Source organism: Emys orbicularis, chromosome 4 (genome assembly GCF_028017835.1).
Source record: "Emys orbicularis isolate rEmyOrb1 chromosome 4, rEmyOrb1.hap1, whole genome shotgun sequence".
NCBI lineage: Eukaryota > Metazoa > Chordata > Testudines > Emydidae > Emys > Emys orbicularis.
The window spans coordinates 15,303,172-15,329,761 of NC_088686.1; the positions used below are offsets into that span (position 1 = coordinate 15,303,172).

General features: G+C 43.1%; 1 protein-coding gene across 1 annotated transcript; it reads left to right on the plus strand.

Annotated features, from left to right (window-relative positions):
* Nucleotides 1-655: 655 nt before the first annotated feature.
* Nucleotides 656-19,847, plus strand: SNAPC1 (small nuclear RNA activating complex polypeptide 1). Its single transcript, XM_065403971.1, has 10 exons — nucleotides 656-837; nucleotides 3,076-3,235; nucleotides 7,008-7,148; nucleotides 7,748-7,852; nucleotides 8,899-9,057; nucleotides 9,525-9,599; nucleotides 10,930-10,992; nucleotides 12,673-12,817; nucleotides 16,474-16,548; nucleotides 19,280-19,847. Exons 1-10 carry the CDS (start codon nucleotides 656-658, stop codon nucleotides 19,312-19,314), a joined length of 1,140 nt encoding a protein of 379 aa, XP_065260043.1. The 3' UTR covers nucleotides 19,315-19,847.
* Nucleotides 19,848-26,590: the final 6,743 nt, after the last annotated feature.

Below are 26,590 nucleotides of genomic sequence, written 5' to 3' on the forward strand. Positions count from 1 at the left end.
GAACCTATACATCTGCTGGTCGGATGTGATCAGTGGCAAGCCATAACAACTAACTCATAAAATTCAGGTCAACAACTGTGCCCTGCCATAGGGTGAGGTGCAGGGCCTGGCCATTAAAGCAGGGCTCCTGCCTAGGCAGGGCTCTTAGGCCCCGTGTGGGCTGTGTGGCAGGTGGCTGAGTTACACGCCCCCGCACTGGCCAGCTGCTAGTGTGTGGGTGCTGCCACTTTGTTTTGTTTGTTCATGGGGGGGGGGCTCACTCAGCCCACCCCCCACATTATTGCAATTACTGAGGTGGGGGCAAGTTCCCCCAACCACCCTCACTGGACTGACCAGGTGGAGGCTCCCCTCACTCAGCCCTGGCCCCGCCCTCACTGGAAGGGCAGGACAAAAAGAGTCCCCTCCCCCACAAGGCGGCTAGAGAAGCTAAAGGATAGTCGATGAAAGTTGAACATGCGCGCGTGCGCCCTGGTTGAGCGAGGGGCAGGAGGCGTGGGTGTGTGGAGGGGGTTGATGGGTCAGAAGTGTCGGAAATTCACGCAGGCGGGGTGAAGCGAGGCGGGGGAGCTGAGTAGGCGCATGCGCAGTGGGTGCTGCTGCTTGAGGGAGCGAGCTATAGCGTTAGGCACTGTGGTTGGCGCCGCGCGCATGCGCAATGAGTACGGTGCTCTCGCTCTGCCTAGGCCTGCCTGGGGAAGCGGGCGGCGGGATGAGTTGCGTCTCGGGGCTGCAGACGGATTGCGAGGCGCTGCTGAGCAGCTTCCAGGAGACGGATAATGTTCGCTTCGAGGTGTTCTCCGGCCTGTGGCGGGACCGCCGCTTCCACACCATCTTCCAGTGAGACACCCGGCAGCCTCCCTCCTCCGCCCCGTGAGCGCCGGGATCCGGCATCGTCCCCGCGCTGCTAGGGCGAGACCGGGCACCCCCCCGCACCCCTCCCCGTCTCGTGAGAGACCCGGCACGCGCTCTCACCCCTCACCCCCCCCCCCCCCACGAGAGACCCGGCACGCGCTCGCACCCCTCACCCCCCCCCGAGAGACCCGGCACCCGCTCGCACCCCTCACCCCCCCCGAGAGACCCGGCACCCGCTCGCACCCCTCACCCCCCCCGCCGTGAGAGACCCGGCACCCTCTCACCCCCCCCCGCCGTGAGAGACCCGGCACCCGCTCGCACCCCTCACACACCCGCCCGCCGTGAGAGACCCGGCACCCGCCCGCCGTGAGAGACCCGGCACCCGCTCTCACCCCTCACCCCTCTGAGAGAGACCCGGCACTCCCCCCCCATACCCTTCGCCTGCAGTGAGAGACTGGGCACACCCCCCCCCCCATGAGAGACCCGCTCGCACCCCCGAACTCCTCTCGCTCCTGTGAGAGACCGAGCATCCTCCCCGCACCCCTTGACCTCCTGTGAGAAATCCGGCACCTCCACGTAAACCCCCCTCCCTCCCGTGAGAGACCCAGCATCCCCCTCTCTCTGTGCTGGGATCATGACAGTCAATCTAAATGTAAAAAAACAACAGGGAGTCCGGTGGCACCTTAAAAACTAACAGATTTATTTGGGAATAAGCTTTTGTGGGTAAAAAAACCCACTTCTTCAGATGCATGGACTCCCTGTTGTTTTTGTGAATACAGACTTAACAGGGCTACCCCCTGATACTTGACACCAATCTAAATGTAGCATCATTCAAAATCATATTGTTAGCTCTAGCTGTGCTCTAATATGTTTCCACTATGGACAGTTCTTGTCAGTTACTCTTCCTCTGCAGCCAGTGTACCAAGCTCTGCACTTTGAGAGTCTAGTATCAGAGGGGTAGCTGTGTTAGTCTGTATCCACAAAAACAAGGAGGAGTTCGGTGGCACCTTAAAGACTAACAGATTTATTTGGGCATAAGCTTTCGTGGGTAAAAAACCCATTTTTTCAGATTTATGGAGTGAAAATTACAGATGTAGGAATAAATATACTGACACATGAAAAGAAGTAAAGAACCGGTGTTGACAGGGCTAATTCTGTCAGGGTGGATGTGGTCCACTCCCAATAATTGATGAGGAGGTGTCAATACCAAGAGAGGGATAATTGTTTTTGTAGTGAGCTAGCCACTCCCAGTCCCTATTCAAGCCCAAATTAATGGTGTTAAATTTGCAAATGAATTGTAGCTCTGCAGTTTCTCTTTGAAGTCTGTTTTTGAAGTTTTTTGGTGAAGTATAGCTACTTTTAAATCTGTTATAGAATGTCCAGGGAGATTGAAGTGTTCTCCTACTGGCTTTTGTATGTTACCGTTCCTGATGTCTGATTTGTGTCCATTTATTCTTTTACGTAGAGACTGTCCAGTTTGGCCAATGTACATGGCAGAGGGGCATTGCTGGCACATTATGGCATATATCATATTAGTAGATGTGCAGGTGAATGAGCCCCTGATGGTGTGGCTCATGTGGTTGGGTCCTCTAATGGTGTCGCTAGATTTTTCAGAGTCTGTAACTTTAAGAAAAATAAGAATATAAAGCAAACTTAAAAGAGGGAGAAAGTGAAACCTCAAAAGCTTTAATTCTTGTAAGGTATACTGAAATTATGAATGTAGTGTTTGTATTTCATGTGGCTCATGCTGCACTGCTTCCAAGATACGCTGTACTGAGCCCATGCACTTTGGCTGTACTCTAAGCATACTATTTCAATTCCTAAAAGTAGAAATAGATTAGAAAATGCAGTAATGAAATAGTTGGTCCCTTTTTAGTAAGGAAAAACATGAATATAAAAGTATCTAGCAATGTTAAGTCTGACTAACACCAAAAGCAAGGACATTCAGGACTGAGGAGTTTGATTGTAGCCTCATCATATGGGGTTTCTGAGAACAAAATTAGATCATTGCATCCTTCAGAACATAGATCTTCTGTTTAATGTAAGGAATGACAGAATGGCAAGAGATAAAATTTAAGAGATTTAACCCTGATTATCCTTGAAGATTTGTCAGTTATAATCAGACCTTAGTCTAACATAAGTTTTAAATGTATTAATGGGTTTTAAAAACTGTACTTAGATAAAAAGCAAATAATGATATATATTTTTTGTTTGTTTGTTTAGTGGTCAAACAAGGCCTTTAGAGCAGAATAAGTTTACACAGAAGGCGTTGGATCTGGCATGGCGATACTTCTTGCCTCCTTACACTTTCCAGATTCGTGTTGGTGCTCTGTATCTTCTGTATGGATTGTATAGTACGCAACTCTGTAAGCCAAAACAAAAGGTAAGTCTTTTTGAGGATTCATTCTCAAAAGAATATCAGACTTTTATGATTGTATTAAGATTTCTTGTATGTTTTACCACCACAACTTGAAGAGATTTTTTCTTCTTTGTTATGAATAAAAACATGAGTATTCTGGAAGAAATGGGCCCTCTAAGAAAACTACCCTTTTTGAACATCATTAAAGTCTGAGAGGACTTGGGGGAGGGATAGCTCAGTGGTTTGAGCATTGGCCTGCTAAACCCAGGGTTGTGAGTTCAATCCTTGAGGGGGCCACTTGGGGATCTGGGGCAAAATCAGTACTTGGTCCTGCTAGTGAAGGCAGGGGGCTGGACTCGATGACCTTTCAAGGTCCCTTCCAGTTCTAGGAGATGGGATATCTCCATTTAAAAAAAAAAAAAAAAAAAAAAAAAAAAGAGCCTAAACACTGGCTAAATTAACTAATGCCCCCGTATTTTTCAGAACTTAAAATATCATTTGCCTGTGCCTATAGGAAACTCTCCTTTTAATTAAAATAAATAAATAAATTAGTTTCTAGGCTTCCAAATGTGAGCTGAGAGTAAACTGATCAGCAGTCTTTCCCTAGTGCTGCAGAGAGCTGTTGGTGCTTCTGTTTTTCCCAACATATGTAGCAATGTGAAAACTGACCAAAGTTTCATCAGTTTTCGTTTGTTACTCTTCAGAACCATATATACAGCAGAGACCCACTCGCACCCCATGAACTCCTCTCGCTCCTGTGAGAGACCGAGCATCCTCCCCGCACCCCTTGACCCCCCGTGAGAAATCCGGCATCTCCACATAAACCCCCCTCCCTCCCGTGAGAGACCCAGCATCCCCCTCTCTCTGTGCTGGGATCATGAAAGGTATAAGCAATATAAATACACGTTCTCAAGCTATTCCTTAGAAAGGGGGACCTAAAAAGAGATGTTGGGGGAGGTGTAGAGTAGATGCATCCTTTTTGCACCATCAAGAGCTGAGGGGTAAAGTAGCAGGAACCATCTTCACAGCCAGGATCCTCCGGGTAGGAGAGGAAAACAAGAGGAAAATGTTTTCTCTCCCTCTCAGGGCAGAGGAAAGACTTTACAGCTTTCATACACCTAGCTGGAGTTCTTGAGCAGGTTAAAATAATGGCACTTAGGTAAGAATCCTTACACTGTTCTCTTTACAGCTTTGAGGAGTGTATGAATTAACTTCTCACCTTGGCAGATCAGAACACAAGAGGGGGAGGCATCTTTGACATTCGTCTTTAACTAGTACGTTTATTCCCTGACATTTAAGTGTCCGTAAAATTTCCAAGTGCTGTGTTGAAAAGAAGTGCATATGTGGGCTGAGAGGCAGGGACTGATGAGATAAATTGAAATAGTGTGGAAGTATCAGAAAGGTTTTGGAGAAGAAACAAAATGTAAAGGTGGTGTCGGAAATGCAGTGTAAGGAAAGGTATAATTAGACTATTTATGAGTAAAAATATGTGCATATGTAAGTCTTTGCAAGTTTTGGGCCCAAAGTTGCACTTCACTGGTTGAAATAAATTACTAATGCTGTTACAGTGCATTCTTTAACTTCAGACAAGTCAGGTAATTCAATTGAGATAACTGGTGAAACCTGTAATAACTTTACAGGTATTTAAAACTCAAATGGCTGCCACCATCATAAGTTTTAGCAGTGATCTAAGAAGTTGCGATCAACTGGAGAAAGTGGAAGGTTGACAGAATAGATAGGGAGGGAAAGGTACTTCAGTAAAATATCATTGCAGTGTTGATAAAACTACAACTTTACAACGGAATTTTTAAAAAAAACTATGAACTTGAGTCTGCACGCTCGTAGCTAAACATAGTGTTTCAGCCACCTACGAATCTAAGACTTTTGCTCTTTGAGAGAAGTGTTGCTTGCCCCTATTCAGAGAGATGCCAATCCTCCCTAATTTTCAATAATCCTCCCGGTTTTTACATTTTAATTATGAATTCAGGTCTTAAATCTATGCTTTTGCATCAGTCACTGCCAGTTGGGTCCGATGAACACAGCAAATAGCGCCGTGGCTGTGCAGGGCTTTCTTCACTGCCTCTGAGGCATGTGTGCAGATTGTGCAGTGAAAGTCTGATAGGAGAAAGCCGTGAAAATTTTAAATGGCGTTTGGTGCGCCTGATTTGCTGCCCAAGCCACAGGCTAGGGTAGGGAAACCAGTGCCCCAATACCATTCCAAATTCCTAGATTGCCTCCTGTCAGACCCTTACGGTTCAGGCAGTAGGGGAGGAGGAGGAGAGAGGGAACACAATAGAGGAGGAGGATCATCCTGGGAATGAGGTCCAGGCCAAGGAATGGCCAAGGTAATTAAGAGCCCTAAGTGGCATAGGAGGTCCCTAGGGCCAATCCTCCCCTTTTCCCTGTTGGGGAAGGTGGGGTGGGCAAGGTCCCACTTGATCATAGACAGGGAGGAAAGTGAGGAGAGTTCTTTGTTTCTCTGGGGAGAGAGGTGGGGAGGAGGAGAGGTTCTGGTTTCACCCGGGGGAGATGTCATGGCTATGCGAAGGCATGGAGCCCTGTACATGTGCGCATGGTCTCTGGCCCCCTGCCTAGGAAAATTTTGGGGGCAAGGATCCATGATTTTTGTTTTTGCCATGATCCACTTGCCCCAAAGTTCACCAGCTGCCATTGTCGATCAAAATGGCTGATATGGGTGATCAAAATAGCCAAATATACCAAAAAATTGAAAATGGTTTCAGAAGTTCAAAATAGACCATAAAAATGAATGCAAAGAAATTTAAACTGTCATAAAAGGGTGAAAATTATGCATACTATGAACTTTCCCCATGGACATATCCATCGCAGATAGTGATCTAAAGTGCACCTCAGGCGTTCAAGGCACTACCCCATACCTAGGGCCCTACCGAATTCACGGCCATGAAAAGTGCGTCACAGACTGTGAAATCTGGTCTCTTGTGTGCCTTTGCCCTATACTATACAGATTTCACAGGGGAGCTCAGTGTTTCTCAGATTGGGGGTTCTGACCCAAAAGGGAGTTGCGAGGGTCACACGGTTATTTTAGGGGGTCATGGTGTGGCCACCCTTACTTCTGTGCTGACTTCAGAACTGGGCGACATACCATACCACGCTTCCCTTACGTCTGCGCTGCTGCTGGCGGCGGCTCTGCCTTCAGAGCTGGGCTCCCAGCCAGCAGCCGCTGCTCTCCAGCTGCTCAACTCTGAAGGCAGCGCTGCTGCTAGCTGGAGCGCAGAAGTAAGAGTAGCGGTACCACAACCCCCCCCTACAATAACCTTACAATTACAACACTGTGAAATTTTAGATTTAAATACCTGTAATCGTGAAAATTTACAATTTTTAAAATCCTATGACCGTGAAATTGACCAAAATGGACCGTGAATTTGGTAGGACGCTACCCATACCTCCTGTCTGTATTTGGCTTTGCACCTTTGGTACTTGTCACTGGTCCAAGTAACCTTTCTAATTCCTCCTTAACTTTTTTTATATAAACATCCCTAAAAGTCAGAGCAAGATTGGCATCTTTGTATTCATTGTCAAGACAGATGGCTAAACCTAGAATACTAAACACAGCAATTACATGAATTACTTGTTACTATTAGAATCTGTTACTGCATCTTTTCGGTAGTTTTGAGGTCACTTCTGTCATATATACCCTATACAGGCCTGTCTCTAGTTTGTAGCATGCTATGACTTTACTCCACTGGTCAGCTAAAGTCTCTAACCACTGTTCAAGGAAATGTGTATCAGTAAAATAGATTCCTCTTTTCTATTGCAGATCAGAATTGCACTCAAGGAGTGGCTTGAAGTTCAGAGATTTCAACAGGATCTGATAAATGCCCAGCATTATGATGCAGCGTACATATTTAGGAAGCTGAGACTAGACAAAGCATTTCACTTTACAGCAATGCCCAGACTAGTGAGTTATTGCACAAAGAACTTACTTCCTTTAGAAAATCCCTGTCTGTCTTCTAATTGTTGTACAATGTTTAGTTAAAAATAAGAAATGGAGAGAGTTGAGCAGCACCAATACGCTTGGTTTGCAGTTACTTTTTTACAATACCCAAAAGTGCAGTAGGCACTTTACATAACTAACTCAGATAGAGGCTATTGAATTTAAAATGTAGTTATGATGGATTCAGATTACATCTAATGTTCTGCTTTAAAAAACTAGCAATTATTTGAAAAAATATTGCTTTGGCAGCTTTATGATTTATCATGGCTTTTAATCTGTAGAAATTAACATTCAGTTTTTCTGAGTTTTTGGTGGTGTCTTGAATTTCTGATAACAGTGAAGGAACATCTCTTTTTAAAAACAAATGTTTCACAAAAGCTATTAAATCATTGCTGTGAGACTAAATGCTTGAAAATAAATCTATACAGCTGAATGTTGGGATCACCTTGTTTTCTAAATCCATGCCTTTCAGCATCTTTCATTTTTGATTGTCAAGTGAGAATTTTCATAGTTATAAACATTTCTTTTACCGTGTATTTTGAAATATACCCATCTTTATACAGCTGTCCTTCAGAACTAAGAAAAAGATGCGGGGAACTGAACTTAAAGAGGAATTTAAGGAGCTAAGTAACCGAGTAAGCAGCCTCATCACTAATGATGTGTTGGAGGTACAGTAACTTTTATGCTACAAAATAATTATTATTGCCAAATATAATTTCTCTAATTGCATAATCTGGTCCTCATAAAAGTTCTGTTACAGAAATGAGGACAGTTATGTGTACCAGCAGTTTTACCATCCGTTCTGAAACACTGCATCTATTTTCACGGAAGGACTACGATATTTGTATAATACCGAAAGTGTGCAAAGTGCTTCACAGACATGTTAAGAAGACTATTCCCTTCCAATCCAAATAGGCAGCTCTCAGACAAGGGGTGGTGGAAGTACACTGCAAAAGACAGTATTTTAATTTAAATGTTGACATTTGTGTTTGCCCTGATTCAGCAATTGACTGCATACAAGTGGACGTGTTGATGAACCAGCATACAATCAGCTGCAGGATTGGGGCCTTACTTTTTTTCCCTTCTTTTTACCCTTGCCTATTTTCCCATTTTAAATCGTGGCCATTTTACTGCTCTCCCTTTGTTTAGTATAGTGTTACCTATACAAACTCTGGCACTGGAAGCCGGATAGAGTTTTTCTTCTATTACATGTCTAGTCATGTTGACCAAACGTCTGGTTCATGATGTCTCTTCCAGTTGGTTCTAGCAGCTTAGACTTGTACACGGGGAAGACCTGCCCCCCATCTCACGTTCTCCACTGCCACTGAAATCATTAACTAACAATGAATTGGGGGGAAACTTTAAAATGCCTCAAACAGTTGAGGATTGAAATCTCTGCCTGAAAATAATTACTTGGTACCACTGAGGTTTCTTACTGAGTTTCCTTCTTAGTACACAGTCTGTCTTCCTTTGCTTCTCCCCTAAGCTGGTGAGACCATGATACTAGATTTTAATACACTCTTGTGACTTGCTACTACTGACAGTGATCAGCTAATTTTAACAACCTCCTTTTTAAAACAGTTGCTAGTTCAATATACTGTGATTTAAAAAAAATTATATGCACAATGTCCATATTTAATCAGGAGTTTATATTCTTTATTTGTTGCTACATCTTTTTTTTTTTTTAAAAAGCTTTTAACATTTTTCACTTCAGGAAATGATGAATGTTCATGACCACTATCAGAAAATGAAGTGTTTGATCTCCACTGACAAATCCCAGCCGGACAAGGCTCTGAGCTTGATAAAGGATGAATTTGTAATTAATATTAAGAATACGATTTTGGAATATCAGCAATGGCAACAGGACAAAATGGTAGGCTATAGTCTCTATTGTGCTGTGGCAGTGCAGGTCGTCATGAGTGTGTAGAATGTATTAAATGTGTGAAGACCTCTGAATATATTTTTCAAATGATAAATGAAAGCTTTGTCTTAAAAGATTTATAATGAGTGAAACACCAGATACATAATTTGTACACATTGCCTCTATGGAAGTCTGAAGGATTAGTGGTGCATGAATGCATAGATCCCTACTTAAAGCAATCTTGTAATGTGGATGTTAAATGTGCTACACACACTTACTTTGAAGTCACGCAAGGGCCATGATACTAGTAATTAAAATATTAGACTGAGGTAGAAGGGAATGTGGTTACTTTCCTAAAATAAATTGATCTTTTAAATTTTTAAATGTTGTCAAATAGAAACTGATATACCTGAAAATGTGCATAGTAAAGTTGACTTGTTCAAGTCCTGAATGAGTTTTAAATATCTATACTTTTTCAGAAATCCTCCTCAAAGGCTAAAGATAGTGAAGAAATGACTGACAAAAAGGAAGGAGGGACTTCTCAAGACTCAGAAGTAAGAAAAGTTTACTGGGTAATATCTTAATGTTATTGGACAACCTAATGAGCAGTCAGAGCCTGTCAATCTGTGATCAAGTCAGGAAGCTAAGCAGTGGTCAGGTCAAGCCTGGCCAGTACTAAAATGGGAGACCTTCAAATTCCAGAGTTCTGGAGGAAGTAGTGTTGGTGTTCTTTAGCAAGTATGTTATTCTCGGTCAGTGGTGGACACAGGTCACAACTTGAGAGGTCCTGAACACTTTTAATGAAGAATGCCATGGCCATTCTCTACATAAGTAGGAGTTTGATCCCTACTATCCTGGCCAAATTCCTTTTTGGTTCTCCTGTAGTTTCAACTGAATGCTATATTCAGTTTTTACAATAAACTGTTTCATAGTGTTTAAATAACTGCTGGGTTGAATCCCAGAAAAAGTTACATTTCATAGAAAGGTAACTATTTGCATGTATGATTTTCTGCACTGTGGAAACCTAGGAAAACCAAAGTCACAGTTGCTTTACTCTGGAAATCTGATAGTTTGTTTTACTGAAATAAGGACTTTTTTAGCAGCACTTATTTTACACACTTAGCTCTCTACAAATGACACAGTTTGCAAGATGTATCTTCTACAATGACTCTTAAGCAGTTGTTTCTTAATTTAATATTGCCCTTTCACTGAATGTTATATCAGGTAATATGGAAACTGCCTCCTTTGTACACTTTTCTATTCCATCAAGTTGCATACTGTAAATATTGAGATTTATTCTCTTCCCCCATGCCCAACTCCACTATAGAGACATAGCGAGTGAATCTTATAAACAGGTTGTACATTCACAGAAGGGATCGCTGACTCATTTATCTTCATTCTCTAGTTGTTTTAAGATGCTAGTTTCTTTGAGCAAAGTGAGGCTGTCTTGCATTTTATTTCTGTTTTTCATAATTGATTATAAGGAAGGACCAGATCAATGGACAGCTAAGACATAGCAGCAAAGCTCTGTGGCCCTTGCTCAAACGCTTGAAAAATACTAAGTCAAAGTATTTTTGTATGAATGCAAGCAGACCTATATAGCCCACAGTTGGCATGGTTCAGAGGATAGGAAAAGGGTGTGGGAGACAGGAGATCTGGGGTCTTTGACATGTGGTGACCCCTTGGGCATGTGTTGCTAGCTGTACTTAGTTTCCTTATATATAAAACAGGGATGATGATTCCCCAATTTAATAAAGCACTTTGAGATCTGGGTGAAAAGCTCTGTGATTGCAAATAAAAATGAGCTTGGAAGAAAATTAAGGGGATATGCTGGAAGCTAACTTTTAGCTGTCTTTTTCTGACCTTTTTCTTGTTTCTTTACAGGGTTCTGAAAGAGCAAATGCACTGGCTAAAATCAAATACAAGTCCTATAATGCAGTTGCTGAGGTAAGTAAACAAATAGGTATATTTGTTAGGGAATTGTTAGTCATTCCCTTTCCAAAAACACTTGCATTGACTTAAATTGTAATATGGTCAGAAAAGTGATTTATCAAAATGGCACCATCTGCTTCAAGCCTTGCTCCCATTGGGCATTCGGTCTTACCCACCTTATTGGCAACAAAAACAAGTTTTTACTACTCCTATTAGCTTTGCAGAAGCAATACAGGTGTTCAGAGAGTGAGCTGGATTCTAGTCTGGCACGTGACATAACTATTAGTAAAGTTCCTTATGTCAGAACTAATTGGCCTTCATTTAATATCTGTGCACACCCCTTTTTTCAGTGGAGTTACACAGGTTACTGAGAACAGAATTTTGTACACACTTTTTCAGAAAGCTGCCATGACTTTCCAACCCCAGGGCGAACCGTCTATGCTGGCAGTTAAAAACAAAGCAAAAAAACTCCCATACTTTCACCTGTCAAATGAAATGAGGTAAAATTTTCAAAAGTGACTTTAGAATTTAGGCTGCTAAATGCTTTTAACTTTCAAAGTCTTGGGAGTTTTAAAAAGTGAATGGGACTTAAGCTCTGAAGTCACTTTTTGAAAATGGGACCTAGTCTTTTAAGTCACTTAAGTACTTTTGAAAATGTTATTCTAGATCTGATTAGTCATTGAACCAATGAACATGAAATCCCCTGATCTCCATTGGATTGGTTTTTATAGTAGACCCACACTTAAACATTTTTCTCTCCTAATTTGGGGAATGTGGATGCACATATTTATATCGTGATTTTAGTAGTGTTTTGAATATACAGTAGTAAAACTTTGAAGGTATAGTGATGTTGCTTTCCCAGGCAACTAAAAGAAAAATGGAGCCCAAAACTGGACAGTAAAACCCCTATTCGGTCTTGGTAGTCTGTCTTTGTTACACAAGAAATGTTCTTAACATTTGCTACTTATTGCTTAAAAATAACTATAAAAAAATCAAGGCTGATATAGCACCAGGACGGTCTTTGAGTTCTTGAAAATAAGTCTCACAATGTGTTCATTATTTGAATGTCATATAATCACTGTTAGTCTGAAATGGTAACACTTTAGGAGGTGGGATTTTCAAAAGTGCCTAAAAGAGTTGGGTGCCCAGTCCTTAACTACTATGGACACTTACTGTCATTATTGTCTTGTCTGTTTAAACCAGGGGTTCTCTCCCCTCCCTCTCCCCCACTATAAAAATTCCATGGCCCACCCGTGCCACAACTGTTTTTCAGTAGATTAATAGCTAGGGCTGGCTTTAGGAGGTAGCAAGCAGAGCAATTGCCTAGGGCCCCATGCCAAAGGGGGCTCCACAAAGCTAAATTGTTTGGGCTTTGGCTTCAGCCCAGGGAGGAGGGGCTTGGGCTTCACCTTTCTGCCCTGGGCCCCAGTGAGTCTAATGCTGGCCCTCCTCTCTAGTTTATTTTGGTGGATCCCCTGAAACCTACTTGCAGCCCCCCAGGGGCTCCCAGACCCCTGGTTGAGAACTGCTGTGTTAAGTAGACTGTGATTACTGGCATAGTAGTGGTGACAGAAAGATGTCTTAACATGTCTTACACTCAGCAAGTAACTGGATCTTGTTAGGAAAGTATCACTATTGTGTGTATGTAGTAATTAGATTCCTTTCTGTTGCTTAATGGATTTGTTTGGATTTTAGGCCTCCAAATCAAGAAGGCACCGTCAAGTTAAACTAGAATCTTCTGAATCTGGGTCTGATCAGGGAAAAATGAAAACCCCCAGGTGTAAAAGAAGCAGAGAGAGGTCACAGTTGACACAGAAGAGAAACTCATTGGAAACCAAAGGTAATTCTTCATTATATTAGTGGTACTGGAGACGCTAAGGAACTCTTCTCTCCCCTCTGTCAGGCAAGGCAGTTGGTTATAGTTCTTATTAGCAGATGGAGACAGGAAATAAAGCAAAGAGATGCCACTTCCCTTTTTAAATGCATCTGACTTGTCAGATCTTGTTCAGTTGTCTTCTCTCCCTCAGCGGGTGGAAAGAGCTGTGGCTAAGCTAAAGTGAATTCTTATCTCTGCTCTTGGTAATTCTCCCACCAAACATTTCTTTATTGCCAGTAATGTAGGGTAGAAGGCTTTTTATTTTTATCTACTCTCACCAGTGTGTTAGATGGCAAAGGCAGACTATCAGCTGTTGTTCTTTCTCTTCTTCTGGGCAAGGATTGGCCTTTATGAAAGTAGGAGCAGTGTTTGAATGTTGATAGCTCCAGAGGGCCTAGCCCAAAATCCAGAGAAAATAGCCTGATTTTCTGCTTTTGTTTCTATCTTCTGTTTTTGTTCCTGTTGTGTTTTTGAATGAATATCATCTGTTTAAAAATTCAGTATTTATTTGCTCTTTAAGCTTATTAATGAAGATACTTAAGAAGGTTACTTAATAATACAGATGTCTTGAATACCTCACCAGATGTGTCCCACTCCCATCTGAAACGCACTGCCATTTATTTTTGCCCCTCATTAATGGTACTTCAGTCAATTTTCAGTTCAGGTGACACTGTTGGCATCCAATGCATTGCTTTTGAAGAGGACTGAAAACATTGCTGTGACGGGTTTGATCACAGAAACCCCCTTGGGAGCTGCCACCTGATGTGCCAAGACTACCTCTGCTCCTGCTTTCCTGCCAGCTCAGGACTCCAGTACCCTGTCTTGCTGAGCCAGACACTCCCGTCTGCTCCAACAAAGACCCAGGGTCTGAATTACTTGCCCCAAAGCTGCAGGTTTATCTGAAAACAGCTCACAGAAGTGTGCTTGTCTTTAGCACTCAGATGCCCAACTCCCAATGGGGTCTAAACCCAAATAAATCCGTTTTACCCTGTATAAAGCTTATACAGGGTAAACTCATAAACTGTTCACCCTCTATAACGCTGATAGAGAGAGATGCACAGTTGTTTGCTCCCCCAGGTATTAATACATACTTTGAGATAATTAATAAGTAAAAAGTGATTAAATACAGAAAGTAGGATTTAAGTGGTTCCAAGTAGTAACAGACAGAACAAAGTAAGTCACCAAACAAAATAAAATAAAATGCACAAATCTATGTCTAATCAAACTGAATACAGATAATCTCACCCTCAGAGATGCTTCAGTAAGTTTTTTCCTCAGACTGGACACCGTCTAGGCCTGGGCTCAATTCTTTCCCCTGGTACAGCTCTCGTTCCAGCTCAGGCGGTAGTTAGGGGATTCTTCATGATTGCTCTTCTCTTTCCTTTGTTGTCTTCCACCCCTTTATATATCTTTTGCATAAGGCGGGAATCCTTTTGTCCCTCTCTGAGTTCCCACCCCCTCCTTCTCAATGGAAAGACACCAGGTTAAAGATGGATTCCAGTTCAGGTGACCTGATCACATGTCACTGCAAGACTTCATTACCCACTTGCCAGCACACACATATACAGGAAGACTAAGGCTATGGCTACACTGGCGTTTTACAGCGCTGCAACTTTCTTGCTCAGCGGTGTGAAAAAGGTAAAACACAGCCATCTGCAGACAATGGTCCTAGTTAATGGGAGTCATCAAGATTCCAAACCACCATTAATGGCCCACACTTTGCATAATTACAATAGGCCCTCAGAGTTATATTTCATATTTCTAGTTTTAGATACAAGAGTGGTACAGTTATACAAATCGGATGATCACACTCAGTAGATTATAAGCTTTGTAATGATACCTTACAAGAGACCTTTTGCATGAAGCATATTCCAGTTACATTATATTCACTCGTTATCAAATTTTTATAAAACCACATAGACTGCAACTGTCACAATTGCATTGTTGTTTTTTTTATTTTTTTACAACTGACCATTGACTTAATACAGCTTTGAGATTATACTATGCAGATGAAGAATGCTGCTTTCCCTTTATTTTTTAGTAGTTTAACACAGGTCAACAGTTCGTAACTCTGAAGTTCTACTGTATTAGAGATCAGGGTGAGGTCAAGTATGGGAATCAGATTACCCCAGTTCTGCCTACTGCAGGGTTCTTACACCTTCCTCTGAAGCATCTAGTACCTGCCGCTGTAAAAGACAAGATACTGGACTAGATGGACCTAGGATCTGATCCAGTCTGGCATTGGCTTATCTTCCTACATTCCAAAAATAATTCAGTAGTTCGGTAAATTAATTCACTTAGCACCCTAAGATGTACCGTATATACTCATTCATAAGCTGAATTTTTTTAGTAAAAAAGGGAAACACCAGAGAAGAGGGTCGGCTTATGAATGGGTATAGAGAGGGAGAGCTGGGACACAGCCCCTCCCCCCAACAGAGGGAGCAAGGAGAAGCAGCACAGCCAGCAGAGCCAGAAGGGAAGAGGCGGGGCCAGAGTCTCTCAGCTTCTGGCCACACTGCTCTCCCCCCAGCCTCCGAAGCAGCTGCAGTTCCGGGGCTGGCAGGCTGCAGCCCTGCCGCTCGGCCCCGCTAGAGCACGCTGCAGCTGTGCCGCCCAGCCCAGCCTGCAGGAACATGTGCGGCCGCGACACCCGGTCTGGCCCGCTGGAGCAGGCTGCGGCTGTGCTGCTCAGCCTGCCGGAGCAGCTCCACCCAGGCCAGAGACATCCTCCCCTGGCCCTCCCCAGATAAGGTGGGAAGGGATGGGATGGGGAGAGTGGGGGGGTCCTGGGCTAGGGGTGGGGTCATGTGGGGGGTGGTCAGAGGGGTTACTCCACTGACCCCCAGCTTCTCCCCCGCAAAAAATTTCCCCACCAGTTGCTGTCCTGGCCCATCAGGGTAAGCAGCTGCGCATCGGGACACTTTGTTTACTTAGGTTTACTTCCGGGCTCGAGGTAAACAAACCATCTCGGCCCGCCAGTGGCTTATCCTGATGGCCTGGGAGCCAAAGTTTGCTGACCCCTGAATTACAGGGTCGGCTTATGAACGGGTTATAAAAATTTTCCGTTTTTACTTATCCATCTTGGGGGGGACGGCTTATAAACGAACCGGCTTATGATCGAGTATATACGGTATATCATTTGGATCAGCTCATTTTTTCGTAGTCATATTTTCCAAGTATTTTCTTACATTCCTCCAAGTATATTCTAATCAGGGTTTCATTAGGTGTCCAGCCTTATTTTATGAAGACAGTGTTGAAAAACTGAAGTATTCCAGCCATTTTATTTATGAATTTAATTCCCGTGCTTTTATTTGGTCTGATGGATCTGTAGCACTTTATCTGCAAAACCTCTTTATTCCCTGCAATCTCTCTGGCTAATGTTAACTAACCCTGCATTCATCTTTTCAGAGTCTTTGTTTAGTATATTTTATGTTTATATTACCAGTTATTGCTCAAGAGCCAAATTAAGGTTTTGTGAAGGTGCTAAAAACTCAGAACGAACTGATGTCTGCTTTTCTAATCAAGATCAAGTAAGCAATCTGTCTGGATTGTTTGTACCTGAGAGGCAGAGACTTTAATAATTGGTGGCAATTTCCCCCTGACTGTTTCTTTGTTTCAAGCAATAAAGAAGGAAGCTGTTACTCGGAATCGTAGGATGCCTGTAATCACAGAAGAAGAGAATTCCAGTGAAGAAGGTATGACTGCAACCCCAACAAATTTGAGACGTGTTTATTGTAACTAATTACTGTCTAGTGTTTCTTTTTGCAAATATATTTGTGGTTTTCAAAGTACAGAAGGTGCAGTTAAGAGCTCTACCTACTGTATTATAACTACTGCAGTTCTGGTTTTCCAGTCTTGTCACAGCTAGACTATTTCTAAACCTGTAAGTTTATTTCCATAAAATAGCACAAGGCTTTAGCAAGCACCCTGCAAGCACATGAATAATCATTTTAAAAGTCTTGTAGTGCCATATGCATCTTTTCCCATGTTCTTAATTTAGTGCAGTCAGAGCAAAGATTGCACTCCGTTAAAAGGAGGATATTTATTCTTGGCAAATGCTGTAGGTGAACTTACAATTCTTATATTTATTAAAAGGGAGAATAAAACCTCTTTCAAGTGTTCTCCCAGTTGCTAAAAAGGTGCCTTAGTTGTATGGTAGAGCAGCCTCTGGACTAACTTGCAGTGGAGGCCAAACTAGCCCTGGCTAGCCTCTCAGTCGGAGGACATAAAGGGGCCATCCTACCTCAGCCAAACCAAGGATCAAGAGCCAACCCTATATACATGGAGTAAGGACTTTTTCTGCAATATTAGAGACTGCATGGCAAGGTTGGGATGTGATTCCATTAGTAATGGAAAAGAGGGAAGAAGATTTTGATATCCTTCATCTGTTTGTGTCATGAAGGAGAACATAGCTTTTACTTGAAAGTAAAAGACAACCTTAGAGTAGAGAACTTCCACTGGAGCTGGTCCATGGAAATTAGTTGCACTTAGGGTGTCAAGGCTATATCCCTACTTTGAACTTTAGGGTACAAATGTAGGGGCCTGCATGAAGACTTCTAAGCTTAACTACCAGCTTAGTTCTGGTCCGCTGCCACCATCTTAAGAATTCCCTCCCTGGGAAGCCTTGAGAAACCTTTCACCAATTCCCTGGTGAATACAGATCCAAACTCCTTGGATCTTAAACAAGGAGAAATTGACCCTTCCCCCCTCCTTCCTTTCACCAACTCCTGGTGAATACAGATCCAAACCCCCTTTGGATCTTAAAACAAGGAGAAATCAATCAGGTTCTTAAAAAGAAGGCTTTTAATTAAAGAAAAAGGTAAAAATCATCTCTGTAAAATCAGTATGGAAAATAACTTTACAGGGTAATCAAACTTAAAGAGCTTAGAGGACTCCCCTCTGTCTTAGGTTCAGAGTGTAGCAAACAAAGATAAGCACTCTAGTAAAAGGTACATTTACAAGTTGAGAAAAACAAAGTAAATCTAAGACGCCTTGCCTGGCTTTTACTTACAATTTTGAAATAAGAGAGACTTGTTTAGAAAGATGGGGAGAACCTGGATTGATGTCTGGTCCCTCTCAGTCCCAAGAGCGAACAACCCCTTAAACAAAGGACACACACAAAAACCTTTTCCCCCCCCAAGATTTGAAAGTATCTTGTCCCCTTATTGGTCCTTGGGGTCAGGTGTCAGCCAGGTTACCCGAGCTTCTTAACCCTTTACAGGTAAAAGGATTTGGAGTCTCTGGCTAGGAGGGATTCCATAGCACTGTACACAGGAGAGCTGTTACCCTTCCCTTTATAGTTATGACATAGGGCATTACTAAAATCTCTGTTTTCACTGAGTTGACCAGTGATCAGAAGCTTCCAGGGCAAATTTTCCACTGTGCCCAAGCAGAGCTCAGTCATGGTGGAACTGGGGGCTGTCTGGAAATGGTGGCAACTCCCTGATTCTGTGCCACTCAGTGCAAGTTAGAGCTGCTCCTTCATGCCTGTGGAGGATTGAGTATAGCAGCAGTACTTGCCATCCCCCTACCCTGACATGGGTGGGGTGGGTAGGTATGGCAGGAGTAGAGGAGAAACCTTCTATTGGTTATCTCCAGCCACATTAAGATCACTTTGTACCTTGTACGCAGTGCAAAGTGGACTTAACGGACCAGTGAATCTAACCATTAATATGAAAGGCTAAGGTGAAACTGAGGCTACCTAAAATAAGTGGGAAAGGTGATCGATAATTTATTGACAGGCTTTAACTAGTGCCACATGTGGGGTAAAGCTCTTGTGGGGTCAGCATTATAGAAACTGTATTAAAATAGATTAATAGAGATGGAGCATGTATGTGCTTGCCTTTTTAAAGGGCAAGGAATTTTCATAGAGCTGAGGAGAGACTATTTTGTCTGAAGACCTCATTAAAAATGTAATTGTAGCTAACTTTTGAGTGAATGTGTTTAGTTTATTGACTTCAAATCTAAACTGTAGTAATGCAATTAATTGCAATTCAGGTGAGTTACTAATATGCCCTTTAAATGGTCATGTGGATTAAAAGAGCACTTGTATGTCTAAATCAGGAAGAAATGGAGGACAGCTTTTTTTTTTTGGATAATGCCAGTGGTAAACAGACTTGTTACAGATACATGTGCAATCAATTTAGACATGAAACATTTGGGATCCAGTCTTTTAAGCACTTAATGTGCGAAACTTAGATTGAAATCATTGGGGGTTCATGTGCAGAGAGCTTGCAAGGTATTTATATATCTGAATAAACTTTAAAGTACAATAATCTGATCCCATAGTGCTAGTTGATACTTGAAGGGGTACACTGTCTCTAATATTTTGAATAAAATTGTATACTGTAGCTTTTATTTGACTTTCTTATTTATAAAAACAGTCACCTGACAGGCTGTTGAACCTCTTGTATCTCTTCTTGTCAGATCTTCCACGTCCTAAAAGGAAAAGAACCCGTTAAGAAAGGATCAAGTTGAAGAATTTCTTATATGAATTAGACTGTTAGATTTTGTTATGGTCAAATATAAATGTCTAAAACAACTTTGTAAATTATTTGATTTGGTCATCTCTATGCAGGCATATCAAATGAAGTCACAAAGCAAAAATTACTCCTACTAGAACAACAGGTTATGTGGAACTGTAAATAGTGACTTCAGTATATGTTGTGTAATGGTACAATCCAGGTGAAGGTAGAGTGGAATGGAAACTTTTTCTCCCAAAAACTAAATTGTATGTGTGTCCTTGTACCTGTATTGGAAATGGTGAGGGGCAGAGGGCTGCTTTTTTGTTTTGTCTAGCTTTTGCCATGTGAGTTGACATTTATAACTCATTCCCATTTAATACAAATAACTATCTTTTAGCAGAATCTACTAAAAGAACACTCCTAGTATGTACACTATATGGATGACTATTTTGTACGTGTGTTATCAGTACTCTTACAACCTCTGAACGTAACTGTTAATTTTGTAATGTTAGTGACCATTTAAGATTACTAAGTGCAATAAATGATTTTTTTACTAAGTTTGTATGCTCTGTTTCATTGTGCACAACGTTTATAAACATGGCCTGCTTTTAGCTCACAATGTCATGATGTTTAGGAACTTGAGCTCAGATTCAGTTGTGATAAAACTTTTTACTGGATTCTGTCTCCTGATCAGTTTTAAAAGCACAGTTGTAACAAATACAAACCTGTGGCATGAAAATCCACTCACCGGTAGCACCCGGGCTGTTTTTCCTCACAAAATCAGGGTGGGTGCCTAATCTGTTTCTTGTCTTTGTGACTGCACATTTAACTTCCCAGTGTTGCTCAATGCAGTGTTGTCTTTCAGAATGCAAGACAGCTCTGGTGCCTTAGCTCTTATAAGTTTCCCAGCAGCACTGTGAAATTGACAAGACTGGCTGTTTTCATTGCTGCTGTTCAGAACTAGAGCTGAGGGAGTCACTCACAAGAAACAGCTTATTTGAACTCAATCATATTTATCAATAAGAAAAAGATTGAGCAGATTGAGTCCTCAATTTTTTTTATTTGATTTATAATTTCAGACTGTTTATTTCATAGATTTAACATCTGAATAACTCAGATTTTTAGAATATTTTAAGTTGTGCTTACTGGAATTGGGGTTTTCTCTTTGCAATGGTAATTGTGTTCTTCCAACACGCACACTGATTCATTTAGAAATCTCCTTTGTACTAGTAATTTGGGTTAGTCAAATGTTTGATGAAAGCAAACACAAATGAGGCATGAACATAACTGAAAGAATTAAAAAATTTGACCAAACTCTTCTGGAAAATGTTCTGCATTATTCTCTCTGGTATCATGACCTCCTGAAATGGAAAAATAGAGGCTGGGGGAGGTGTAGAGGACTGTGCACAGTCAGGAAACAAGATGGAGCAAAGTAGTAGATCTCGATCCCCTCCTTGAAAGTCAGAAAGGTGGGAGAGCACCCCTGCTTTCCAGCAGATGTTATATGTGAAGCTGCACTCCTGACAATTAGTATCAGTTTCATCTGCTAAGGAGCTCCCTCCAGCATCCTTGTAGGAGTTGCAGCATCGGTCCCTTTCCCAGCATCCAGGGGTTGGTGCTGGGCCTGGCTTCCCACCAGTGTGATATTATTAGAGGGAAGGCAACTGGGAGATTATGCATCTTCTGCATTATCCTCTAGCTAGTGCATATCTTTTTTCCCCCAAGTGGAAAGAAACCTGAAAATGAACTTGACTAGGAAGAGCCTAGTTTATTTAATTGTCTGTGTTCAGAGAACTGTAGAAATTAAACAGCACAGATAGGGGCAGCTTGTGTTCCAGTGGAATTACCATGGATGGGGCAGGAAATCAGACCTACATTCTGTTCCTTATTGCCCTTGATGAACGGATATGCAGCTAGTTACAACTTCTGTATCTCAGGCATTTAAAATTTACATAAAGCCCCAAATGTGCACTTCTAAATCTATCCTTAATTATATATTTATGAATGGTATAATGCTAGAAATGAAAATACCTGGTAAGAAACCTTAGTGTTCATTCCTCTGAAAGGCTGGAGACCAACAATTCAGAGTCTTATTATTGCCAAACTATACATAACAAGCTGGCCTTTCTTTTTAAAAAGAGAAGGTGGTTTCTAACTAGAAGACAATGGGAAGTGAGGGCAGATAAGTTTGTCTTGGCAACGTATGTTTGAGATTCTTCATGCCAACATGTGTGCTTTTTTTTTAGGAGTTATAAAATACTCTTTTCTTGATATGAAAACTAAACAGCACTAAGATGGGTGTTTTAAACTCTCTAACAAAATGTATTTTTTAAAAATATCAATTATTAAAGTACAGGTGCTCGTTCTGTAAAGCAAATGAAAGCATGTGAGTGGGAGGAAGAAACTAATGGTCATATCAACACAAAGGGCAAGAGCTGGGAGGCAGCTAAGAATTAAGATTCACAACACTCGGCCAACGTTGGAAAAAATTTCCTTTCTTAAGTTGCAGTCTGATCTGGTGAAGCACTCTCCCCTCGACATAATTAATCCACCTCGACGAGAGGCAGAAGCTATGTTGATAAAAGAGTGTAGACACCGCATTAAGTTGATGTAAGTTGTCAGTCAGGGGGTGATTTTTACACCCCTGAGTGATGTAACTTACTCATGTCAACTTAAGCAGTAGCGCAGACAAGGCCTAAATGTAATGTATTTTTATTAGAGCTGGATGAAAACCAGACATAAATAATTGTGAATATTTCATCAAAATTTTTCTCGGGTCAAAATTTGAAATCTGAAAAATTTCAACCACCTTTATTTTTTTTAGTCGTCGGAGGGGCCATTTGTGTGGGAGGAATGACTCCATACAGGTCAGTTTCAACTGGCAGAGTTCCTCTGGAGCAAGTGGGACAAAGATCTAGGGAAAATACCTTGCTCTACACACCTACGGAGTCCAAATATAAAAGAAGTTTCTACAAAGCTGGGGGAAGAGGATAAGGATGCTGCTTTTTAGGCTCAAATCCCTCACCCCCACAGAGACCCCATGTCACAGGGTGGCTGACTCTTTAAAGGGAGTCAGGGCCCACTCTCCCCTCTTAAGGAGAAGGAACCAGTCTCCTGGATGGATGGCAGCTAACTGACTAATGGATCTGATCAAAGGCTACAAAGCTCAGTCTGAAGGAGTGCGCTCCTGGACAGAGACGCGAGGCGGGCTGCTGCCTGGCTTACAGTACACAGGCCACAGATGGACAGCTGTAGGACTCCTGACCCAGGCAGAGCAGCAACCCTCCCGCTAGCACCCCTCTCCCTCAGAGCCGTCTCCCTTTAGGGCCACCCTCTTTCTAGCTAAGCGCAGATGGCCTTTTTGGGTGCAAGGCCAAACAGCCACCTCGGCAGCTGATTGCACACAGGTGGGCTGTGGCTTCCTCCTAGAGGCCCCCCAGAGACAGCCTGGGCCCTGCTCCCCCTCCCAGGAGCCTGACATCCCTCACCCGCAGGGGCTTTCCCCGAGGCCAGGAGCGGCCTGGTTAGGGGATGGGTTGGGCCAGGCTCAGTCAGCAGCGGTCCCCAGCCCTGGCACTTATCCCCCGCTGCGCTAAGACGGCTCCTGGGCGCTGCTCGTATGGGGCGGCAGGCGGGCGGGCCCCGATTCTGCCCAGGAACCCCCGCGCTGGGCCATGGCTGGTGACCAGCCCGGCCGTCGTCCCCGTGCAATGGGCCGGGCGGGGGCTGCAGGGCGGCGCCGCTGGCAGGTGTGGGATGCTCGGCGTGCGCCGGCCGGCCGGGGCGGCTGCTGCGTGTGTGCGCGCCGCGCCCGGGCTGCGGCGTCTGGGCAGGCGGCGCCGGGAGCCGGCGGGGAGAGACGCGCTCGGCTGCGGGCTGGGCCATGGCGACCGACAGTAAGTGCGGGGGCCGGGGCTCTGCCCCCCCCCCCTTCCCCTCCGTCGGGGTGTCAGCGCCGAGGGCGCAGGAGACGCCTCTGCCCCGGCCAGGGAGCTGCGGCGATGGCTGGCTGGGACCGGGGGAATCGGCCTGGGCAGGGATGAAACCCCAGCCCCGCCTCTCTACTGTCCCCTTAGCGTAACCTCCCTCCCCCCAGCCCTAGTGCCAGCTGCTCTGGCCCTCCCCAGCCCGCACTCCAACACCAGCCTGTCCCGGCCCCAAGCCCTGCCACCCCCACCCCTCTGCCCAGCCCCTTCCGGCCTCAAACCCCTCAGGCCCTAGTTCCTCAATCCCCTTTGCCCCCCCCCCCCCGCAGCCCTCTCTGTGCCCCCAACCTCCCTTTGCCTGGCTGCAACCCTCCCTCCTCTCAGCCTTCCCACTCCCCCAACTCCCCCATGACTTCTACACCCTTCTGAGCAATGGGGAGCTCTTCTCTTCCTCTTCTTGGGGGAGAGGGAGAATTCACTGGCATGTCCCTGGCCCTTTGCCTTCCCCTTTCTCCAGTTCTCTTCCCCTGCCCTCCACCTGCTGCTAGGCATGAAAACTGCCTGGGCTTTATAGGCAGGACTCAGGGAAGCCCTGCTAAAAAAGGCAGGATTTTCCTGTGGTCAGTGGATGCCCCACCAGAGCAGAGAGAAATGTCACCTGGTAGGAGAAGGGTTTCCAGTGATAGTGATGTTGGCTGTAAAAGGCAGGGTCTAACACTGAACTTTGCCTTTCGGGCCCATCCTGCTGCTAGAATGAGGAAAATCAGGCCAGCCCAGTTCAGCTACCTGCCAGGAAGAGGGTTTTTTTTTATGGCTGTGATTTTATATTTCATTTTATTTGAGAGAATAAGATTTAGGCCCAAAGGCATTGATTGACTTCTACATTCAGGGGGGCGTGTATGGGGGGGCAAATTCCATGCCTGCCTGAAGCTTGCAGTTTGGGGGGCAATGCCCCCCTGCCTCCTCAAACTACACCCATGCTTAGGCCTATCTGTTTAGTATATGCCCCCAAAAGTGGGTTGCCTCACAGCCTAGCTCAGTGGTTCTGAACCTGTGGCCCAAGGACTGCTTGCGGCCCAATCAGTACAGAGCTGCGGCCCATGTGATATCCTCAGGGCCATACATGTAGTATTGGATGCAGCCCACGTTAACACGTTGTGGGCCGCATATGTGATCCACAATGGTAAATAGGTTGAGAACCACTGGAGCTCCTGAGAGACAGGACTGCTTTTTACTCTTTGTGTGTATAACTCCTAGCGTGATGGGATCCTGATCTCTGCTGCAGCCTCTAGAGACTAACTTTACTAATAATGGTCAGCTTCCCTTTTGGCTCATCTGTTACAGTTGTTGCATAGTGACAGGAACGGTCTAGGCTTAAGTTTTGGCTGCAGTAGTTTTATATGCACACATGTGATATCCACCTCTGTTAATTGATATAAGCCACTCTAGTGTTTGGTCACCAGCTTCTGCGTCGTGCCACCTTTGATTCAGGGCAGTACTCTTAGCTTTTAGAATCACCATCCCAATCTTTGTCTTCATATTTTATACAGAAACAGACATTAATACTTGTTAAAGGTGGTTTAACTGATCCATTGCATATGGCCTGATTGAAGAATTGTTTTTGAAAAATAATACAGAATTCTTTAAATGATGGTATGTATCAAGTTATAAATGGTCGAGAACAAAAACCCGACTTTGAGCTTTTTTGAAAGCAGTTAGACTATTCAGGGAATTTGTTTCCCTCTGCCTTTAACCGTACAGTGATAGTTAAATATGTCTGCTGTTCCTTGATTTCTTTCAAGAGCATCTCCCTCAGCACAGATTGTCTTGGGCAAGGCCCAGATGAAATGCAGATTGTTGTGCACTGCTTTTATTGAGGCCTTAGAAGAATTATGGAATGACCTGATTTGTTCAGTTTTATACGACAACTTTGTCAAACGCTGGCTTTCCTCTTGTTGCTTTTATAAGTTAGCTGGGACCTGAGGGCCGGTCGGTGCTGAATACATAATTAAAAATGGTCTTTATAATATTTTAGAATATTTTACAAATATATGAAAATACAAAGGGCCAGCTTCTCGTCCCCAGAGTGGCTGCTTTCCACTGCCCTGGCAGCACAAATGTGAGATGTACAGATATCAATATGCCTTGAATCTACTATTAATAGCTATAGAGCCTTCAGTCCCTTAAATAAAAAAAGCTATCCCTCTATTGCCCTCATCAAAAACACAAACAAGATCACAAGATGTACCTTTGTTTGCCTCTAACATCTTCCTCCAGGAATAGGAAACGGGATGTTTAAACAAAATCTTCAAGTTATTGTTTGTTACTTGGGCAAGAATCTCATAACATATATGAAGGCAAATGTATCTCTTTCCCTCTGACTAGCTAAAAAGAGCCTCTCACAGGCTGACAAACCAGGGTAACATCTTCTTGGCCTGTGCAGAGTGACCCATTGTGTCCTGTAAGTTAATCAAGTTATAGAGATGAGTTGAGAATTTTAAATCGGTTAAGAATAGCTTGTGGAGTGACCTACAGAAAGACAAAGGCTGTAGGGGTCAAGCTTGCTGTATCTTTCACCCCCCCCCAAGTTAAGTTGTCTGCCTTATTAATCAGATATACATCCCTCTGTATGCAGATGATCTGCTTTGTTTCTTCGATATAATGTCTCTTGTTCTGTTGTAATCCCTGAAGGATGTAAAATAAAAGGTATTAGTTATAAATAAGGAACGTATGGACTATGTCCACTAAATTTAGAAGAACTAAAGGCTTCTGTTGTTTTTTTTTCTTAAATGTTTGTTGCAGTCTGCAGGTGGTATGAATTATATGGCACCAGAAAGAAAAATACTATTGAAAAATATCATCACCTAACCAGTGTATAACTCTGCAGTAGTAAAATAAATGGTTTAAAAGTGGTGTGTGTGTGTGTGTGTGTGTGAAATTCCAGTTAATGGTCTGGGTTAATAGAGAAATACAATCCTTGAAATGAATTAAACTAGGGCTGTCGATTAATCGCAGTTAGCTCATGCGATTAACTCAAAAAAATTTAATTGCGATTAATCACACTGTTAAACAATAGAATACCAATTGAAATGTATTCAATATTTTTGGATGTTTTTTCTACATTTTCAAATATATTGATTTATATTACAACACAGAATACAAAGTGTACAGTGCTCACTTTATAGTATTATTTTTCATTACAAATATTTGCACTGTAAAAATGATAAACAAAAGAAATAGTATTTTTCAATTCACCTCATACAAGTACTGTAGAGCAATCTCTTTATTGTGAACGTGTAACTTACAAATGCAGATTTTTGTTTGTTACATAACTGCACTCAAAAACA

Excerpts from the sequence above, each read along its gene's own strand:
- SNAPC1 (XM_065403971.1), top strand. The coding sequence starts at position 656 with ATGAGTACGGTGCTCTCGCTCTGCCTAGGCCTGCCTGGGGAAGCGGGC. Across the intron at positions 9,058-9,524 it reads AATGGCAACAGGACAAAATG|AAATCCTCCTCAAAGGCTAA; the intron begins GTAGGCTATAGT and ends ATACTTTTTCAG. Across the intron at positions 12,818-16,473 it reads AAACTCATTGGAAACCAAAG|CAATAAAGAAGGAAGCTGTT; the intron begins GTAATTCTTCAT and ends CTTTGTTTCAAG.